An 18,751-nucleotide genomic window follows, 5' to 3' on the forward strand; every position below is an offset into this window, starting at 1 on the left:
GACCCACCACGCGGGGCCTCCATGCCCCCACCTCGCTCAGCCGCGGGGAGGGCCGCCCAGGGAGGGGTCCCTCTGGGGAAGCGGCTGCCCCCGCTGGGCAGCAGGCCCTTCTTTGAGGGGTCCAGAGACACACTCCTGTGCCCACCGCGGGCCTCCATGCACACGCCACGGCCAGGGCAGGAATGCTCTTCCCCCTGTTCCCCCCACGCCTCACTCCTGCTCGGCCTCAGGTTCCGACCCCCCGTCCCGTGCTCGGCTCGGCCGGCTCCGGCTCCTCGTGTCCACTGGCCCACGGCGCTCTCTGCTCACTTCCTTCGGGCTCCGCTCACACTTCCTGACTGCACATTCACACGTTCGCTCCCTCGACTCCACGAGCTCCACAGGGCACAGCTGGGTCGTGCAGAGCGTGTCATGTGCCACATGTTGCATGTAACATGTCCCGTGTTGCACATCACATGTAGTCGGGATCGGGAGCCCAGGGACAGCGCAGGGGCCTGCTGCGCACGCCCCGGCCGTGAGCGAGTCACTCCACTTCCCCAGGGACGGACGGCCGCGGGGGGGCTGCGAGGGCCGATGCAGAACAGTGCTGGCTGCAGAGTGGCCCTTGGTCAGCGCCAGGCGAGACGCTGGTGGGACTGTCCTCCTCACACGGCCCTGGCCCAGCACCTGCACGCAGACGTCTTCTCCCTAGCAGACCGTGCGTCCCCACGCCTGGGACCAGCGTTGACGGACGAGCCCCACGTGGACCCGACAGCCCGCTGGGGTCTTCCACCCACGCCCGGTGCAGGGGCTTCACGCCGGCAGCTTCCCCCCACGGACACCAGTGAAAGGCCCAGACATCACTAACCAGAGCCACACAGAAGCTGGCCTGACACCATCCTCTGTCCCTCCCCACCTGTTCCTGACACCTGCACCTTCCTCCTTCCTGCCCGGCCACGTGGAGCCCCGTGGTGCAGCTTCGGGTCTCGGCTGCCTTCCGAAAGGAAAACTCCACACACACAGCTCAGCCTCTGCTGGTGTTCACGGAGCCTGCCCGGCTGTGGGCCGCTGCACACGCTGTGGGCACCACCCGGGGGCCACCACACTCAGCCGTGTGGGAGAACAGAGCACACGGGTCCGAAGGCTGCACCCCAAGGCCGGGCCCACCGCCAGGAAACACCCACAGCTCCTTAGAATGCACGGAGCCCGCGATGAAATTAACCTCGCGCCAATTGTTTTCCCACCCGTTTGATAGCCCAGTGTCAGCTCATCTGTTAGAGGGAAATAAAAAAGTCAAGCCTAAATGTACAAAAAATTATGATGGAAGTCCTAAATAAAGCAGGGGACTGCAAGCTTATTGAGTCAAAAATCAATCAATCAATGAGGGAGTGGATTAGGAGCACCTCATAAGCCCCAAAGAAATAATTTGCCCAAACACTGGGATTTAACGGTGGAGGACCAAATTCCAACACTTTTAGGAAGTAAATAATGAAAAATCAATTCAAAGAAAAAACAGATCAAGAACCCTGGACTCTGACATGCCGACACATTTATTGCTGAATACCATTTCTCGGCTGACCCGAAAACTTCGGAAGGTGTTTATTTACTTTCAACACCTTCCAGAGATCAATATTTTTAATTTGGATCCGAGTTATTATTTTTCACATCACAGCAGTGGGGAGCGGAGCAAAGTGGCTCATATTTTAGTGCTAAAAAGATCAATACGACAGCTTCACCTTCACCACAGCCCCGGCGCTGAGCGGCGCACACCATCCGTCCCGCAGGGCCGCAGCGCCGAGGCAGGGCAGGTCATTACCCGCCAGCCAGGCCGACAGCCGTGATTTAGCGGGGCGCGAGGGGCCTGGCGCCCTCAGAAAACCAATCTCAGCCCTTCTCACTCCATCAGGCTGTCTGGGCAGGCAAGGCGGGAGAGCGCCTGCCGTGTGCCCCTGCCTCTCCTCCCTGCTCCGATCGCAGAGCGTCAGCAAACTCCATTAACTTCCCATAAATTTCCCCTAAAATCTTATTGGGGAGAACAGTGAGGGGGAGGGGGGAGGAAAAGCGAGAGGCCGAGCCCCCCTCTCCGGGACGCTCCTGGCGCAGGGAACCCACCCGAGAGCACCAGGGCTGCTGCTGGGGGTGGGGGCAGCCACGCACCTCTCAGTGGACCCCAGGGGCGGGGCAGCGCCCACAATGTGGACAGAGACGTGGTCACCAGAAAGGGACCACCTGACGCCCCACCTCCACGGGCAGCAGACGCTGCTCTGCAGAGAGGGGCCCCGGCCCTCCCGGAAGCCAGGAAGCCCAGGCAGGAGGACGCGACCCCGGCAGCACAGAAGGCAGCGTGGCAGGCGCGGGACAGAGGCCCTGCCAGGCGGTGGGCAGTGCCAGGAGCTGGTGGCCCTGCACAGCGGACCTTTCGGGCCCCAAGTCCTGCTCCCAGCCCCAGAGCCCCAAGTGGGCAGACGTGGCCACAGCCACCCCTGGGCCCAAGGGGACAGCGTGGGCTCCGCTGCTGGGCCTGGCGGGCACCAGAGCTGAGGGCTCCTCCCGGAGGAGAGCGGACCCGCCCACCTGACTCACAGACCATCTGGGCCACCGGGGGCCCCAGGCCCAGCCCCCCTGTCCGGGCGCAGCCCTGGCCCCGCTGCTCCTCGATCCAGACTCCTGGGAGGCCGACTGCAGTGGGCCCCACGGAGCACCGCACACGCCTCCCGGCCCAGGGCAGCTCCGGAAGCATATCCAGAACCAGCCGAAGATTTGAGGGGCTGGAGTCGGTCTTCCAAGACCCCTGCGGGCCGCACACACAGGCCCCCCGCCCCACCAGCCCGGGTGGGCCCGCTCAGAGCCGCCGCATGGCCCCGGCAGGGACCAGAGCCCTGACCTGGGCTTCAGACCCCCCACTCAGGCGCCTGTAGCCCACTCGGCCCCGCCAGTGCCCTGACACCTGGGCGCCAGGCCGAGCCGGGAGGACGGGGGGACCCGGCCTTCCCACACACAGCACTGACGGTCACCACCCCCCCACACAGAGCCGCCCGTCAGCCCTCGGCGCTGCGCCGTTCAGTAAAAACAGTCAGTCAGCGGCTTCCACTGGTAGGTGAGAAAAGCTCTCAAAAAATTTACCCTCCATTCACCCTTTCTCAGAAAGCCACTAACGACAAAAACCAAAAGAGAGGGCTTTTTCAGTTTAATGAGAGTCCCTCTTCCTGCTCTGGGCTTCTGGGCGGAACAAATGACCAGCAAAGCACAGTGACAGACACCTCCCACGGCGACGCTTCACCCCTGCAGTGCAACAGCACCACGGTGGGACCGTGCGGAGATAAACCTGCAACTTCGTCCTCACTTGGCCGTTCGGAAGCCAGAGCACAGGACAGCCGTGACCCTGACGTCTCCGGCCAACGCTTGCTCTTTGCAGGCAGCGAGTGACGAGTGTGCTACGCCCCTCCGCGTGGCTGGTTACGTGAGACACGTGGCTTCCGTGCCGTTGACAGACGCTGGGCGGCCCTGGAAACCGCCCAGGCACTTCCTCAGCGTCACGGCCCGCGAGGAGGTCACTGGGGTCGCCGTGGAACATCGCTGGGTGACAACGTGGCACAGGACCCCTCTCTGAGGCTGTAGCCAGGAGGCTCGTTCCCAGGGCTGGGGGGATGGGCGGACGTGGGAGTGGGGCTCTGGTGACGGCACTTCGGGGACGGGCGGGCGGTGGCTCCCCTGGACCGCCTGATGCTTGGGTGTCACGCGCACGGGCTCCTGGTCACTTCTCCATCTTCCCCGCAGGCGCAGAGCCTGGGTCCCCGCTGGGCCCCTCCCCGAGCGTGTGCACGTCCGTCCCAGGGCCGCTGGCCGCCAGGACACCCAACTGCTCTCTGTGCCGCGGGCTGGGCACTGCGGGGGAGATTCCCAGCCCCCAGCCCCACTCGCCAAGCCCACCCTCGAACCTGAGAAGGTTCCCCCACCCGTCTTTGTGGGAAAGGTTCTTCCAACACAGTCACGGCTTCTCGTCACACGCCAAGTCACTGACGTGTGAGCCTGCGTGTGGCACACATCGCTGAGATAAACAACATACAGAGAGCTGCTCCCACCTGGCACCGTCCCAGAGGCTGCTGGACCGAGACAGAGTCCTGTCCCCTCAGGGCACAGGGAGCCAGCAGGGGGAGGAACACCACCGTGCCCACGTCCACGGGAGTGCCCACGTCCACGGAGCACACACATGTGCTGGGGAGCACACGCATGCTGGGGAGCGAGGTGTCACGCAGAGAAAGCGAGCGCATGGGAGCACCAGGGCTCTCCCGGGAGGGAGGGTGGAGCACCAGGCAGCAGTGGGGCAGGAGGTGGCACAGGTACGGGAAGGGGACATGGGGACATGAGGGCGGAGGGGCCGCAGCACCAGCCCAGGGAAGGACGGCTCAAGGGCAGCGACGCTGCTGCGTTGAGCTGCTCTTCTGTGTTTCCAGCTGTCCCGGGGCAGGAACGCGGTGCTGGGCCGTCGGCCAGGGCAGAGTGGCCACTGCCGGCTTCTCCACTTGGGAGTCCACGGCCCCAGCACCACCGGTCTGGTTCCCGGAGCGTGAACTCCGCGTCACCCGATGCCCCGGTATGTGGTGCCCGGAAGGGACAGTGGGAGGAAAGCGGGGAGCAGACCAAGGGGGACCTCCCAGGTGCCAGGGGTCATGCGGGGTGCAGGCCTTGGCCCCACTCCGAGGAGCGTCACTCCCCACTCCCTGGGTCTCCTTCCCGGTGGCTCCTGTCAGGAGGGACAATGGCACTAGACACTCTCCCTCCTCCCGAGGGAGATGCTCAAGTTTTATTTACGATGTGGTGGGAGCAGAATCTGTCCTAAAACTTGCTCGTGACAAGAAACAGGAACATTTCAGTCCTTTGGGGCCAACCTAAGAGCGTGACAGGGCTGTTAAAGCGTAACCGCCCACCAGGATGCCTAAGGCGTCAGACGTCTAAGTGTGGACTCTCGGGGAAAGGGCATCTCGGGTCCCTGCTGAGAAAGTGACCAGGTGACATCAGTGCCCTGCACAGTACAGACCCCAAGTCCCTCCCCCACTGGGCGCCACACCCGGCTCTTCTCCCAGCCCGGGGGGAAGCACGAGGCCGGGGCCTCCCGGTCAGCCCAGCAGGGGTCTGGGCCTGCAAGGCAGCGACTGGCCCTGCCTCCTGGGCATCTGTCCTCCCCATGGCTCCGTCCTCCCCGCGTCCCCGTCCTCCCAACTGCGCCCTGGATGGTCCGGCCTGGTCTTCCCATCGCCGATTGCTGGGCCCTGGCAGTGCCACCCAATCCCAGCCTTAACTCCCTCTCGGTACTCGGCCCCAGTTCTGCCCTCAGGGCAAACCCCTAGCCTCTCCCCTCTGCCGGGAGGGCCGCGGGACCCCCACCTTCCAGCCACAGGTCAAGCCTGGGCCCCTTCCACCCCCAGCGCTGACCCACCTCCGAGACCCCCACTGACCCACATATCCAAATACGCCACGAGCGCCCGGGACGTGCGTCCAGGCTCCGGGCAGCGGGGGGAGTCGGCGCAGCCGCTGCTCTCAGAGAGGCGACTTCGGGAGGAGGACGAGGAACAAAACAAACACCAGGCGCGTCACAGGCGGTCACTGCGGGGGTCTGGGCACGTCTGGGGCCCTGGAACACGCGTGCTCGCTCCCACCATCCTGTCACGCTCACGCTGGACTGCAGCAGCAGCCTGAGCCGGTGCCCTCAGCCCACGCGGTGGCCGACACTTCAAACACGTTCCCGTGACAGCCCTGAAGCCCGAGCACGCGGGCCTGGCAGCGCCTCTGCAGGGACAGAGCCCGGAGCCCAGGACACAGGGACAGGCAACGGCCCAGCCAGGGACTGAGATGTGTGTCCCTCCCGCTGTGCACACGGACTAAGGTTCTCCCAGCGGAGCTTCGCATGGGCCGTCGCCTCCCGCGGAAACGCTCCGGCCGTGCGGCAGGCGACGGCGCCACCTCCTGGTGACGATGGACACCTGCAAGTCACCGAGACTCCTCCAGGCCGTGTCCCCACCAACGGGAGCGGGGAACCCCCGCCACACGCCTTGCGCCAGGCGCGGCTTCAGGTCCAGCTGCTTTCTGGGAACAGGCCACTATTTCTGATCCCTATTAATACCCATGACAGCATTTATGTACAAGATAAATTCATTTCAATTTCCTTTCTCAATTAATGGCCTATTATTTGAACCAGACTCAGCTAAAAATATCACCGTGACACCATCAATCTTGTAAAAATTGAATCTGCCTCCCCTGACAGCCAGAGGGCACCAGGCGGAGGCAGGAGGGGCTGCCCGGCTGCCCGGGACCCCGGGGCCCCAGCAGAGACCACGACGCTGTGCGGCCGGCGGCGGGCGAGGGACAGGTGGCTGGTCCAGCCTCGGCACGTGACGGGGCGGCCCACCCTCCGTGCCGGCCCTGAGTGAGCTCCGGGCAGACCTGGAGCCTCCTGCAGGCGGCCACACACGCCTGCCCCGGGTCACCCAGGTGGCCCCCAAGGACCACCCCTGCGGGAGCGGCCAGGAGCTCCCGCCACGCCCCGGTCCCCCGTGAGCAGGTCTAGGACACCTCCCGACCCCGGGCCGTCTCCTGTGCCATCCTCCGGGGAGTGCCCAGTGTGTGGGCAGCTGGAGAAACAGCCCCGGGCCCCGGCCCGACATGCCCACCTCCGGGCGGTTCACCCGCTGCCTGCGCCCTGCGCCCTGCACCCGCGCCCCGTGCCCCCGTCTCGCAGGTTCCGGAGAGTTTTTGCTGTGTGTGAGGAGCAGAGTGACGCGCCACTGTCATGGAGGACTTTAAGGGGCCAGCGGTCAGCAAGCTGCGGGGCCGGGGCCTCTGCGCTTGCTCCGCGAGCTGAGCCGCGGCTCGTCCCCCGCCAGGCGCCCTGCCCTGGAGGCTGCAGAGACAGGGGATTCCGGCATCTCTCAAATTTTGAAGGTTTTTGTTTTTTATGTATTAAATAATGTAAAATATTTTTAATCTCCTTTCTGACATACTCTATGACTCATGGGTTATTTACAAGTTGGTTAATTTCCAAATATTTGGGAATTTTCCATGTATCTTTTTTATGTGCTTCTAATTTAATTCCTGTAGATGACACAACATACTTTGTATGACTTCAGTCTCTTACAGAGGCTGAGGTTTGCTTTGCCGCCCGGATTCCAATGCGTCACGGTGAACGTTCTGGAGACTGCCCACGGCCACAGCCAGGGAAGACCCCGGAAACAGGAGGGGAGTGATGCCAGGGGTTGTCTGGGCAGCCGCGGCTGTGCCTGGCAGCCGGCGCAGCCCCAGAACGCGCACGCCGGCGGAGGCCTGGGACAGGCAGGCCGGACCCCGGGCTGCCCCAGACCTGTCAGGAAAACACTCCAGAGTCAGCCCGGGAAGGCGGCCACAGCCCTCGACCGCGGAAACCGACTTCGCTGAAGCTGTTTCGCCTGGAAGCCGGGAGGTGGCTCTGCAGAGACGGGCAAAGCTGACGGCCACTCCTCCCCTCCGGGCCTTTCTGCAGATGGTCTGTGTCCCTCCAGCCAGGCCCTGACGTGAGGCCGGCCCTCCCTCGGCTTGGCGTGCCCTCGTCTGGGCCACACGGCTGCTGTGCCCACGGGCGCCAGCAAGCTCGGGCTGGTGCACAGAGAACCTCCTGCGGGGCAGACCTACTTCTCCACGTGGCCCTGTCAGCTTCCGAGTCACACGTGTATGACCGTGATGCCCTCTTGCGGAACTGACCTCTAGGTCACTAGGAAACAACCCCCACATCCTCGGCAGCACTCGGTGCCCTGAAGTCGGCTCTGCCCTCGAGACAGACCCTCCCGCTCCCCGCCACGGGCGTCTGCACGTCCCCCGTGCTCCGCCTTCGCTCCCAAACGGCCACGTCTGTGTTTCCCCAGGAGGCTGGAGAGCACCGAGGACACAGACGGGGCCACCTCTCATGTCCAGCAAGCCACAGCCCCGCGGAGGAGTGACAGGTCTGCCCGGCTCTGCGGAGGGCTCCACATGGCCCCCCGTGCCACCGGGGCAGCCCCTGGCAGAAGCAGCCGGCCCGGCCTGTGCGGGGCCACGAGGCAGGCCCAGCGGGCGAGCAGGCCGCGGCAGGCGGCTCTCAGCTCTCACCTCTCTTCACGCCTCGCGCCTCCCTCCCCGGCCGTCCGCTTCCGACTCTGCCCGGACCGGGGCTGGCAGAGGGCTCCCACCGCTGTCCCACAGAAGGAGGGCGAGGGCCAGCGTCCACGGCCTGGTGCCTGTCTGACAGCCGCACAGCGGGACGGAGACTCACCGTAAAGTGCTCCTGGGACTTGTAGTTCTCGTCCAGGTAGACTCGAGCCCTGTTATACTCTTTCATCGCGTCACTCGATAGTAGTTCTCTGAAAGGAAAAGAGCAAGTTCCTTGAGCAAAAGCACACGGACGCTGCCATTCCCCAGGTGTGCTGACGAGACACCACTTCCTGTATCACCCTAGAACGACACCCACCAACACGGAACCAACGGAGGAGGCGCAGCAGCAGCCACCGCGTGTTCTCGGTGCACGGGACACGTGCCGCCCTTCACGCTCTGGTCTCCAGGCAGCCCCAGGCGACGCCAGACCCTGACGCCTCCCGGGAATGGAGACCTGGGCTGGGAGCAGCCCCACATCCGGGCTCCCCTGGCTGCGTTTCGTCCTAACAGGAATCATTCGAGTGGTCATCAGCGCGGGGTGGGGGCAACCACAGTGGCAGCCGGCGCCCTGGCAGTTCCGTCCCCGTCTGGTCCTCGCAGAGGCAAGGCGAGCCCGTGGCCGAGGGGCCCAGGCTTCAGAACCTCTTAGAGGTCTGTCACCACGCGGGTCCCACCCCTCGCTGTCCACCCCACTGGTGGCATCTCACAGTCGGCCGAGCTTGGCAGACGACCTTCTGCCATCTCCACAGGGCACGGGGACAGGGAGCCGCCGCACCCCTGGAGGCCCCACTTGTGTGCCCGGCCCTCCGCCCAGACCACCGCCACCCCCAGCTTGCTCAGCTGCGAGACGCAAGGTCACAGCACCCGGTGCCCAGGCCAGGGCACGTGTCGGGAAGGGGGTTCCAGATCTGAGAGACAGAAGTGAATCAGGATGGGCGAGAGGACAAGCCTCGTCCCCACGTATCGGAGCAGGGGGCAGACACGCCCCAAACGCTCAAAGGAGGAAAAAGGTTCAACACAAAACAAGGTGACGTCTGTGACCCCGGGCTTTGCATCAGAACTGCCTGGCAAAGGACGTGACCACGGTCGTGAAGGACAGCATGCAGAGGACAAGGACGGCGGAATTAGCTGCAAAACCATCAAGCAGCTGCTGCAAACGGGATCAGGATTTAAAGGTGAACGTGAGTCTGCTCCAGACACAAGACACAAACCCACAGGTGAGACCTCTAGAGCTGGAAAATAGTCTCAGAAATAACATAAATTCACTGGATGGACTTAAGAACCAATGAAAACCTGCGGGGGAAAAAAACACAGTGACTTATAAAAGCGGCGGCAGAAACCGTCCAGATAGAGGCTGAGGGGCAGAGGGGCTGAGGGGCAGGTCCCAGCAGTTTAACGTCAGGAAATCAGGGTCTGAGAGCAAGAGAAGGGAAGGGAAAGAAATACGATATGTAAAGAAATAATGGACGTGTTTTCAAAGTTTGGCGGAAACCATGACCCACAGAGGGAAAGGCGGGAAGGGCCGCGCGGGGAACGTGAGGAAACGCAAACCGCAGGGCGCACGGGGCCGCTGCAGCCGCGATGAGACACGCCGCGCGGTCGGGGAAAAGGCGCATTATACACCAGAAGATGAAGCCGAGAACAATGGCCGGGTTCTCACCAGGAACCACGCCACACAGAGGACAATGGGGTGAGAGCCTTAAAGTAGTGAGGGAAAAAAATTGACAAGCTAGAATTCTATTCCCAACAAAAATATCTTTCAGAATGAATACAAAGACCTTTTTGAGACAAACAAAAGCTGGGAAAATTCATCCGCAGCTGACTTGTGCTAAAATAAATGTTAAAAAAGGTTGTTCAGGCTGAAGGGAAACGATGCCAAGTAAAAGCCAGCATCTACACAAAACAGCGAAAGTGCTGAAAATGGTGCATGAACCAGTAAAAGTCTTTTTAAAAGACGGCGAAGGCACCATGGCAACGGTGCGCGCGGGTCCCACGCAGGTGGGGGGATGCAGGCGGCGACAGCGCGGGGACGGGCAGGATGCAGGCGGCCCAGGCACAGCCTGAACACGAGCCGCGCGGGCAGGAGCGTCTGCGGGTCCCGCTCCGCCGCCGTGCCGGACGCCCGGCTTCCCTGCCGGTGCTGCTCTCTCCCGCGGGCCAGCCAGGGCCCTTTCTGTGCCCACACAGGAACTTCCGTCCGTCAGGAGCACAGCGGGTGTCTTTTCCCAGCGTGGCTTAGTTTGTGCTTTGTTTAGAGGCCTTTCCACGCCCAAGGTCTTAACCCCGGCATGTTCAAATCTACCAGTCTTATCTTCTGTAAGCTATACTTTCTGCACCTTGTAAAAGAAATCTCTCCCTGTCCCAAAGCTATAAAGACAGTTTCCTATATTTTACTCTCAAGTTTTTAATTTTGCCTTTTACCTGTATATGACTAAAATGACTGAAATCCGTTTTCTGCAGGGCAGGTGAGAAGCGGCTACGTAGGACGGGAGGGAGGGGCCCGGTTTCGCTTTCCCAGCACAGGAAGCCCACGGCCCGCTCCCCTGGCCACGTCACACGTGCACGGGAGTCTGGGGACAGCCGGGTAACAACACCCACCGTCTCTGCAGAGTAATTTCAGCTGTTCCTCATCCTTTCTTTTCCATAGTAATTTTAGTCTTAGCTTGCTGAGTGTTAGGAAAAACACCATGAAAGTTTTGGTTAAAATTATGGATTATTTGGGGAAAATCTGGCAGTTTTTTAAGCAGCTGAAAACCACCCGCTGCTGTGCTCAGGGCTCAGTTATTGGAACTCATCGTGACGGCCCGTGCTGGGCCACCACGCCAGCAGACAGCAAGGACACAGCAGCTGGGCTCCTCGGAGGGCCAAGAGGGCTTGGCGCCGGTGCCGACGGGTGCAGACACCCTCCCGTGGCCGCCACATGTGTTGAGGCCTCTCGAAGCACAAGATCCTCCAGGGCCGGCCTCACAGGTCACAGCCATCGCTTCTACCACGCTCCGCTGGGTGACAGCCACAGGTGCCAGAGTCCGGGAAGGGGACGAGACACCACACAGGCAGGGGCCTGGCCACACTGAGGGAGACACGGAGGACGGGCTCTACTGCCCCGGGAAACACCGCCCTCCACCCTGGTCTGCAACAGCGCTCTGCGGCTTTTTCCAAAAAAGTCTTACACACCATTTCTTTTTCATTTGTATTGTATGTTTACAGAATGATAATAAAATAATAACATCTTTTACTGTATGTATGAGGCCACTTCAAAAAGTTTTGTGCAAAGTGGCATTAAAGTATAAAACTAAAACATGTAAACTTCATTTCTCAACATAAGCCCCATCGAGCACGAGATTTTGCAGGTGACGACGACACGGACGGTCTGGCCGTCCTGGGAGCCGAGGGCCCTGGGCAGGTGGCCGCGTCCCTGCGGCACTTTCATCATCCCCTGGAGAAAAGGGCACCCTCGAAAGACTGGTGACAATCGGGAAACAAAAGGCGCCAGGAGGAGCCAGGTCAGGACGGAGGGTGGACGGCCGTGAGCAGAGAGGAGCGAGAGGAGGAGGCCGTGGTGGAGATGGCCCCTGCGGAAGCTTCCGGGTGTCCCCCGCGGCCGACTCTCCACTCTCACGGCAGGTCTGTTGGCTCCAGCACGTCAGCGAGCAGGTGCCCCGAGCATCCCTGCCGCCAGGACCCTCGCTCTCCACAGGCGGCTTCTGCTCTGACGGGCATGTGCACCGCGCGGCGGCCGCTGCTGTGACTGTGCTGTGCCCTCAGGGTCACTCTGGTGGCCCCGCGCCCCGTCTCCTGCGACGGTTCTTTGAGAGACGCTTCGGGACCGTGCTCCCTCGTGTTTAAAATCTCTGCTGAACGCTCCGTGCCCGTCTGGGCTGCCCTGGGCACAGCGGCTCTGACGCCATCGGCAGAAAGTCTGCTCAGCTCCGATTCTTCCGTCGGAACCACGAAGGCTGAGCCCGCCGAGGTGCCGTGGCTTCGGCTGTCACCTCCGTAGTCTTCACCTGGGCAAGAACAAGACGAGTCTATTTCCTTGCAACGGACGTCGGTGGTCTGCGCCGTGGGCTTCGTCTCCAGCTCCATCTCCCCCTTCTTACAGCCAGTGACCCATTTGCAAACTGCTGACTCCCTCGGAGCACCGTCCCCATAAACTTCCCGTGAAGCTTGGTGACGTCCCCATCCTTCCACCCCAGCTTCTCTGTACTGACGTGACACTCGTTCTTGCTTCAGTTTTAGCAGCGCTCGTGTGGCTCCGATGGGGCTCGTTTCAAACTGACGCCTCGTCCCTCCCAGCGCCTCACACCAGGCCCTGTTCACACACGCTACGTCCAGTTAGGACCAGTTTATTTTGGTGCAAAAGAATTGAAATCCATGAGTAGTTTTTCACAACAAGCATTTCCCGTGAACTTTACCCCTCGCAGGCCTGGGGTTCTGTCCTCGCCACCAGGGAGGCTTTGAGGACTCGGGGCAGGAGTCCTCACCCCTACAGAGGTTCTCCCACGCTGCCTTTGCCCGAAATGTGAGCTGCGATTCGCTCTGAACACATGGCGGGGGACGCACACGCGGTGCAGCCACACGCCACCAGGCCCCGGCTGCCTGCCGGTTATTCTAACCTGGGACCAGGAAGGAGCAGTGCCAGGAGGAGGTCCCCACTCGGCCACTCGTGACACACCAACAGACCCAACCAGGGTCGCACAGCTGGGGCTCCTGTCTGAAGAAACGTGTCTTCTGAACTTGCAGTTGAGACGGCAGCTCGTTCCTGCCCTCCAGGCGAGCACGCCGTGGCAGGGAGCTGGGCAGCGCCGTGCACCCTCCTGGTGGCTGGGCACAGCCCAGGCCAGGCTGACCCCCTCTGGAGCACATCCCCCCCGGCCAGGCCGCCTGCCACCACCACCAGGGGCTACGCGCAAGCCGCCGTGCTCTGTGCAGAGGGCATTTCAGGACCCCTGGGGGCACGCCTGTGGCTGCCAGCCTCGGGGGAGGGGCAGTCCTGGCCCGACGAGGGTTGCAGCTCTGTGTTTCTCTCCTGCCTGGACACCTGTCCCCTTCTGCCTCTTCCTGAGAGCCCCAGCCGCAGCAAGTGCAGCCTCCGCACAGGGCAGTGTGGGCCAGGACGCCCGGGCCACGACCACGGTCGGCCCGCTGCACGGTCAGAGTCTGAAGTGCGTGGCCACGCCTGGGTCCGGTGCAGGCGTGGGGCTGGGACACGCTGCGTCAGCCACAGACTCGAAGGCCACCGGACCTCCGGGGAGGCCTCAGCCAGAGTCGCCAACGAGGGGAGCAGGCTCGGCAGGATGGAGGCCACCACTGGGCTCCACCCCACGGCAGCCGCCCTTGCCGGGTCCAGGGCAGGAGGACCGCAGGCCCAGACGCGGCCAGCACAGGGCTGGGCGGGCAGAGTCCAGAGAGGCGGGCGCAGCTGGAGGTGCCTGTGATCGTCTCGTGTCCTGGACAGAAGTGCCGCCCGCCCGTCCGTGGCAGGAACGTTCTGCCCACGTCTTCCCACAGGACGTCACGCACTGTCTTGGGAGAACCTGGCAGTGAAAAGTGGCCCGTGTCCCTCGGCAGCAGGACGTCCCTCAGAGCAGGAGCTCCCAGCGGCAGGGGCAGCGCCTCCCGCATGCTCCTCGAACTCACGCAGGTGCAGAGCGGAGCTGAGAGCCCCCGCTGGCAGCGCCAGGCCCCCGAGCTGCCCCCCCAGGACTGGCCGCCAGGTGGCAGCAGCTCCAGGAACGTCAGCATCAGCGTCTCTCCCGAGAATTTCTGGGAAACGAGACACGCCAGAGCTGAGACCGTGCACACCGGCTCCTTCGACACGGAGTCCCGGGAAGCACAACAGAACCAGCTGCGGTCCTGACGCGCTTCTCCCCTGCAGAACCTCAGTCCACCTTCCCGGGAAAGGCTGGCAGCCAGGTCTGGAGTTCTGCAAACTGCTAGAAATGTTTCTCCTCCTCTTTACTGCGGGGTGGCTGAGCGTGGCACAACCAGGAAGCTTCCGGAAGTAAGGCCCAGGGAAGGTGGCAGGGACAGCAGTGCCTGACGCAGACGGGGGCTCCTGGGGCCTGAGCTGAAGGCAGAACCGGGGAAGAAGGATCTTCCCCAACTGCAGCTCCGCACGGCCACTGGGAATCACGGGTGAAGGGCCGGCCTGCCGCTCCCGGCCTCCACGCCACAGGCTGCTGAGGCCTCGGCGCCCCCTCCTCCAGGCAGGACCCGGCTGCCGGGTGCGCATGTTGTGATGGTGTGTGTGGCCCCTTCCTCCCAAGTGACAGGGACGTCACCCCCACAGACAACTTGAGCTCCAAGCCAACCTCCCCGCCAGACGCTGCCAGGGGAGGCCGGTCCTGCCTGTCGTCCCCCGCAGCAGGCTGGGCCCCAGACTGCGCCTGTGGCCTCAGGCACACGCTGACGGGGACCACCCCCCACCCCGCACCCCGGCTGCTCCCCTGGCCGGACAGCGCAGACCCTCGCCCCTCTGGCGGCGGCAGCTGTCACTCCACGGCTTCACATCCCACCCAGGACTCCAGGCACACGGCCACACGCTGCCACACGTCTGGGCCACGCCTTCTTTCTTCGGAAGGGAGAAGGTGGGTCTGGAAGGGTGACAGGGGGACTCTCGCCAGCACCCCACTCCCCTCCGGAAGCAGAACCAGGACTTACTTGACAAACTTGTCCACGTGGGACATGGAGGCCTCGTAGTTCTTCCCTCCGAACTCCTGACAGTGCAAGGCCATGAAGTGCGGCTTGTGCGTGTGCACGACCTGCAAGAGAGGAGGACACAGTCAGCATCGCGGGCCACACGAGGCGCCACCTCACTCACACGCCCCACGACCCAGGCGCCCACGGGGGCTGGCGGGGAGGGAGCCCCCACACCTGCGACCACAGCCTCTTTCCAACAGACTCTAGGAATCGTGTCGCCTTGATGCTTCCACGTATTTTATTTCCAGTGTCTTCTGTTTTCCCATGTCTATAAATTCCTTAGGAAACACTCAGAATTTCTTAGAACTTTCCTCAATAACCTAGGGGTGATTCTTCCCAGTTGTGAAAACATAACACACGCTGGCTGCAAAGCATCTGGAAGCCTCCAAACACCAAGTCAGTCGTAACCAACGAGGAAAGAGCCAGCGCTGACACTCAGGCACGTCCCTCCACAAGGGTGCAAGCGCACATGTGCATGTGCATGTCAGTGTGTGTGCATGAGCACGTGTGCATGTGCAGACACATGTGTGAAATGCAGACACATGTGATCGCCTGTGTGTGCGGCAGGTGTGCGTGTGCATGTCAGAGTGTGTGCACATGAGCACGTGTGCATGTGCAGACACGTGTGATGGCCTGTGTGTGTGGCAGGTGTGCATGTGTCAGAGTGTGCACATGAGCACGTGTGCATGTGTGCGCACATATATGATAGCCTGTGTGTGTGGCAGGTGTGTGTGTGCATGTCAGAGTGTGTGCACATGAGCACGTGTGCATGTGCAGACACGTGTGATGGCCTGTGTGTGTGGCAGGTGTGCATGTGTCAGAGTGTGCACATGAGCACGTGTGCATGTGTGCGCACATATATGATAGCCTGTGTGTGTGGCAGGTGTGCGTGTGCATGTCAGAGTGTGTGCACATGAGCACACGTGCATGTGCACACACATGTGTGATCGCCTGTGTGTGCGGCAGGTGTGCATGTCAGGGTGTGTGCGCATGAGCACGTGTGCATGTGCACACACATGTGAAGTGCAGACACACGTGTGATGGCCTGTGTGTGTGGCAGGTGTGCATGTGTCAGAGTGTGCACATGAGCACGTGTGCATGTGTGCGCACATATATGATAGCCTGTGTGTGCGGCAGGTGTGCGTGTGCATGTCAGAGTGTGTGCACATGAGCACACATGCATGTGCACACACATGTGTGATCACCTGTGTGGCAGGTGTGTATGTGTCAGAGTGTGCACATGAGCACGTGTGCATGTGCACACACATGTGTGATAGCCTGTGTGTGTGCCGGGTGCTTCGCCGCCCTCTTCACAGCAGGAAGGATGCTGGCACCAGCAACTGGCCCAAGGCCACACAGCCACCAAGGGGCAGAGCCAGGGACCTGTGCCTGGTGTCAGGACCCCTGGCCCAGCGGCTCAGCCCCGCCCCACCGTGCCACCACCACGTGCCTCTGAGGGCAGCAGCACGGGCCTGACTCAGCCCATCCAGCCCACGCGTCACAGCCACGGAGCAGCAACGGCATCCGTGCCGATGGCGTCCTGGTGGCTTCGACCCAGGAGCCCCGCGAGGACGGGTGGGCAGCAGGGTTCCCCTGGGAGCGCGGGCCAGCACCCTCCCGAGCCCACACCCACCGCACACAGGAGTCCTGACCACCTCGCAGGCAGCCACGCACAGTCGGCTGGGGGGCGCACGTCCCTGGACCCTGGGGCAGGCAGCACCTCAGTGGGCGAGTCCCCCACGGCCCTCACTGTCGGGGGATGGGGCAGCCGTGCCCCACAGCCAGAGGGGCCTAGCCCAGCAAGAGGGCTTCCCGGGGGGTGGAAAGGCAGGAGTGCAGGAGGAGCCAGTACGTGGGGTCACTGCCACCACACGGTGGTGGCCCAGCACCCTGGCCATGTCCCTGCACCCTGGCACCGCGGTAAGCACGGCCTGCCTCTGCCCAGGCCGCCTGCCGGACTCCAGAAGGCTCGTGCACGCCGGGCGTTCCCTCCCCGCCGCCAGGGCAGCACCGGCGGGCTCTGAGTAGGACCCGAAACCCATGCACCACCCCTGCCCGGACACCCCACCCCAGAGGCGGAGCCACTGCACAAGGCGACCCGAACCCCATGTGCCCCCAACCCGATGGTGAGCACCTCCAACCCAGCCTTGGCCGTCGTCTCACACCTGAGACAGACCGTTCTAGAAACCAGGGCTGCGCAGACCCCAGCAAAGAGCAGCTGCATCTGGAAATCAGCTGGGCTGAGCCCCGGGCAGCCCGGGAGAGAGCAGCGGGGAGCGGCCAGGCCCTGCACATGCAGCTTCTGCACAGGCCGGTACCTGGACGGGGTCGGTGCCGGCCACTCCCATGAAATCACACACGACCCCGCAGTGTGGCAAGAAGCGCCGAGGCTGCTGCCCTGCTGGACGGCAGGTGTCGGACCGAGAGCCGCGCTGTGTGGCCCAGCACCGGGCGCGGGGGGTGGGCTCCTGGCTTGTGTTCAGGCAGCAAACACACAACCTGTGACACAGGCTGTGCTTTTTAAAAGGCAGAGAATTCTGACAGAAAAACCAGGCGAGGCCCCGGGCAGAGTGTCAACATCAGACACCATGAGCGGAGCGGCCGGGGCCTGTCCGGTGGCTCTTTCCTCTGCTCTCACAACAGGGTTACTGCAAATTCGCTAAAGCAATTTCATTTCTCGCTAAACACAACACGCACGCTCACGCATTCCAGAGGCTTGGGGACCGAGCCGCGCAGCCTCACGTGTGCAGGACGCTGCGTTTACCGTACGTCAGTGCTTCGCGCCTGGATCACAGCAGGTCCCGCAACTCGGCAGAGCCCAAACCTGCCACGTGGACAGCCTCACACCGCGACTTCCTCCGATGCCGTCCTCACTGCTGGCGATTCTGGGTCTCGGAACCCAAACACCAAGTCGCCTGTTCCTTACACTTTCCCAGGACAGTGACTGTTCTTGCTGGACTCTCTGCCCCTCGGCACCCGGACGGATGGAGCCCGAGGAGCAGAACACATGGCGACGGCTTGGGCGGGCGTCAGCCCACGGCCCCGTCGGCCCCTAACAGCAGAGCTCCTTCTGTACGCTGGCGAGAACTTCACCCTGACTAACCCACACTTTCTCGGGGGAGAAAACTTGTATTCAATGTAGTCTCACTGGAAAGCCCAGTGATTTTCCAAATTAGATTAACAGTACTTGAAGCTACATTGTAAGTGATCATAAGCTTACATGAACAACCTAAGGAAACAACCCGTCTCTCCATACCATTCATCCTACAAAACCACCTCACTCGCTAGCGGACTGAAGGTTCCAGGGACGTGCCTATGAACAGTGCGACTTCGAATAGCCGGAACGTGGTAAAACCACACTGACCGTCACCGGCCAGGCTTCAGCTCAGCAGCAGGTGCGCACACGCGGGACCTCCGTGCCCGGAGTCTTCAGTCCACTCACGTAGCTTTGACAAAGGGTCCTGTTAATTTAAACCGCACAGCCTGGTTTCTCTCGAAGGCAAGCGCACGTTAAATGGACACATGCCCAGCAGAACATGTGCCAACGGAAGGACCCTCTGCCCCCACCGCACAGCCCTGGAACAAACGTCACTCAGGGAAGGATGTGCCCCGGGTCTGAGGGCTGTGTCGATAACGAGGTTTTGCTGCCATCTGAGGGCGTCACTGCCCAGGACAGCAGCTAATTCACAGACACACACGGTGCGGAACCAGCCAGCACCTCAGGGCCCACAGAGAACCAACAGCACAGTGAGAAGCAGCCCTGATGTGAACGAGGACAGCTCGCGAGCCGCAGGGGCAAGTTGGAGAACACAGTGCTCCCAAGAGGCCTTGCCCAGCCGCCCGACTGGCACCACACACGGTGCCGCGCACTTGCCCGGCCTCATCCGACCGTTGCCTGGTCCCTCCCTCCAGA

General features: G+C 62.3%; 1 protein-coding gene across 3 annotated transcripts in view; it reads right to left on the bottom strand.

Annotated features, from left to right (window-relative positions):
- The window catches only part of INPP5A (inositol polyphosphate-5-phosphatase A), a 163,171-nt gene that overhangs the window by 78,751 nt on the left and 65,669 nt on the right, over positions 1-18,751 (bottom strand). For all 3 annotated transcript variants that reach the window (XM_045569270.1, XM_045569269.1, XM_045569271.1), the window contains exons 3-4: positions 14,800-14,900; positions 8,258-8,345 (exon numbers count right to left, since the gene is read on the bottom strand). In XM_045569270.1, the coding sequence (XP_045425226.1) occupies positions 8,258-8,345; positions 14,800-14,900 (189 nt within the window). The remainder of the gene's footprint in view (positions 1-8,257; positions 8,346-14,799; positions 14,901-18,751) is intronic.

Source organism: Lemur catta, chromosome 14, assembly GCF_020740605.2.
Source record: "Lemur catta isolate mLemCat1 chromosome 14, mLemCat1.pri, whole genome shotgun sequence".
NCBI lineage: Eukaryota > Metazoa > Chordata > Mammalia > Primates > Lemuridae > Lemur > Lemur catta.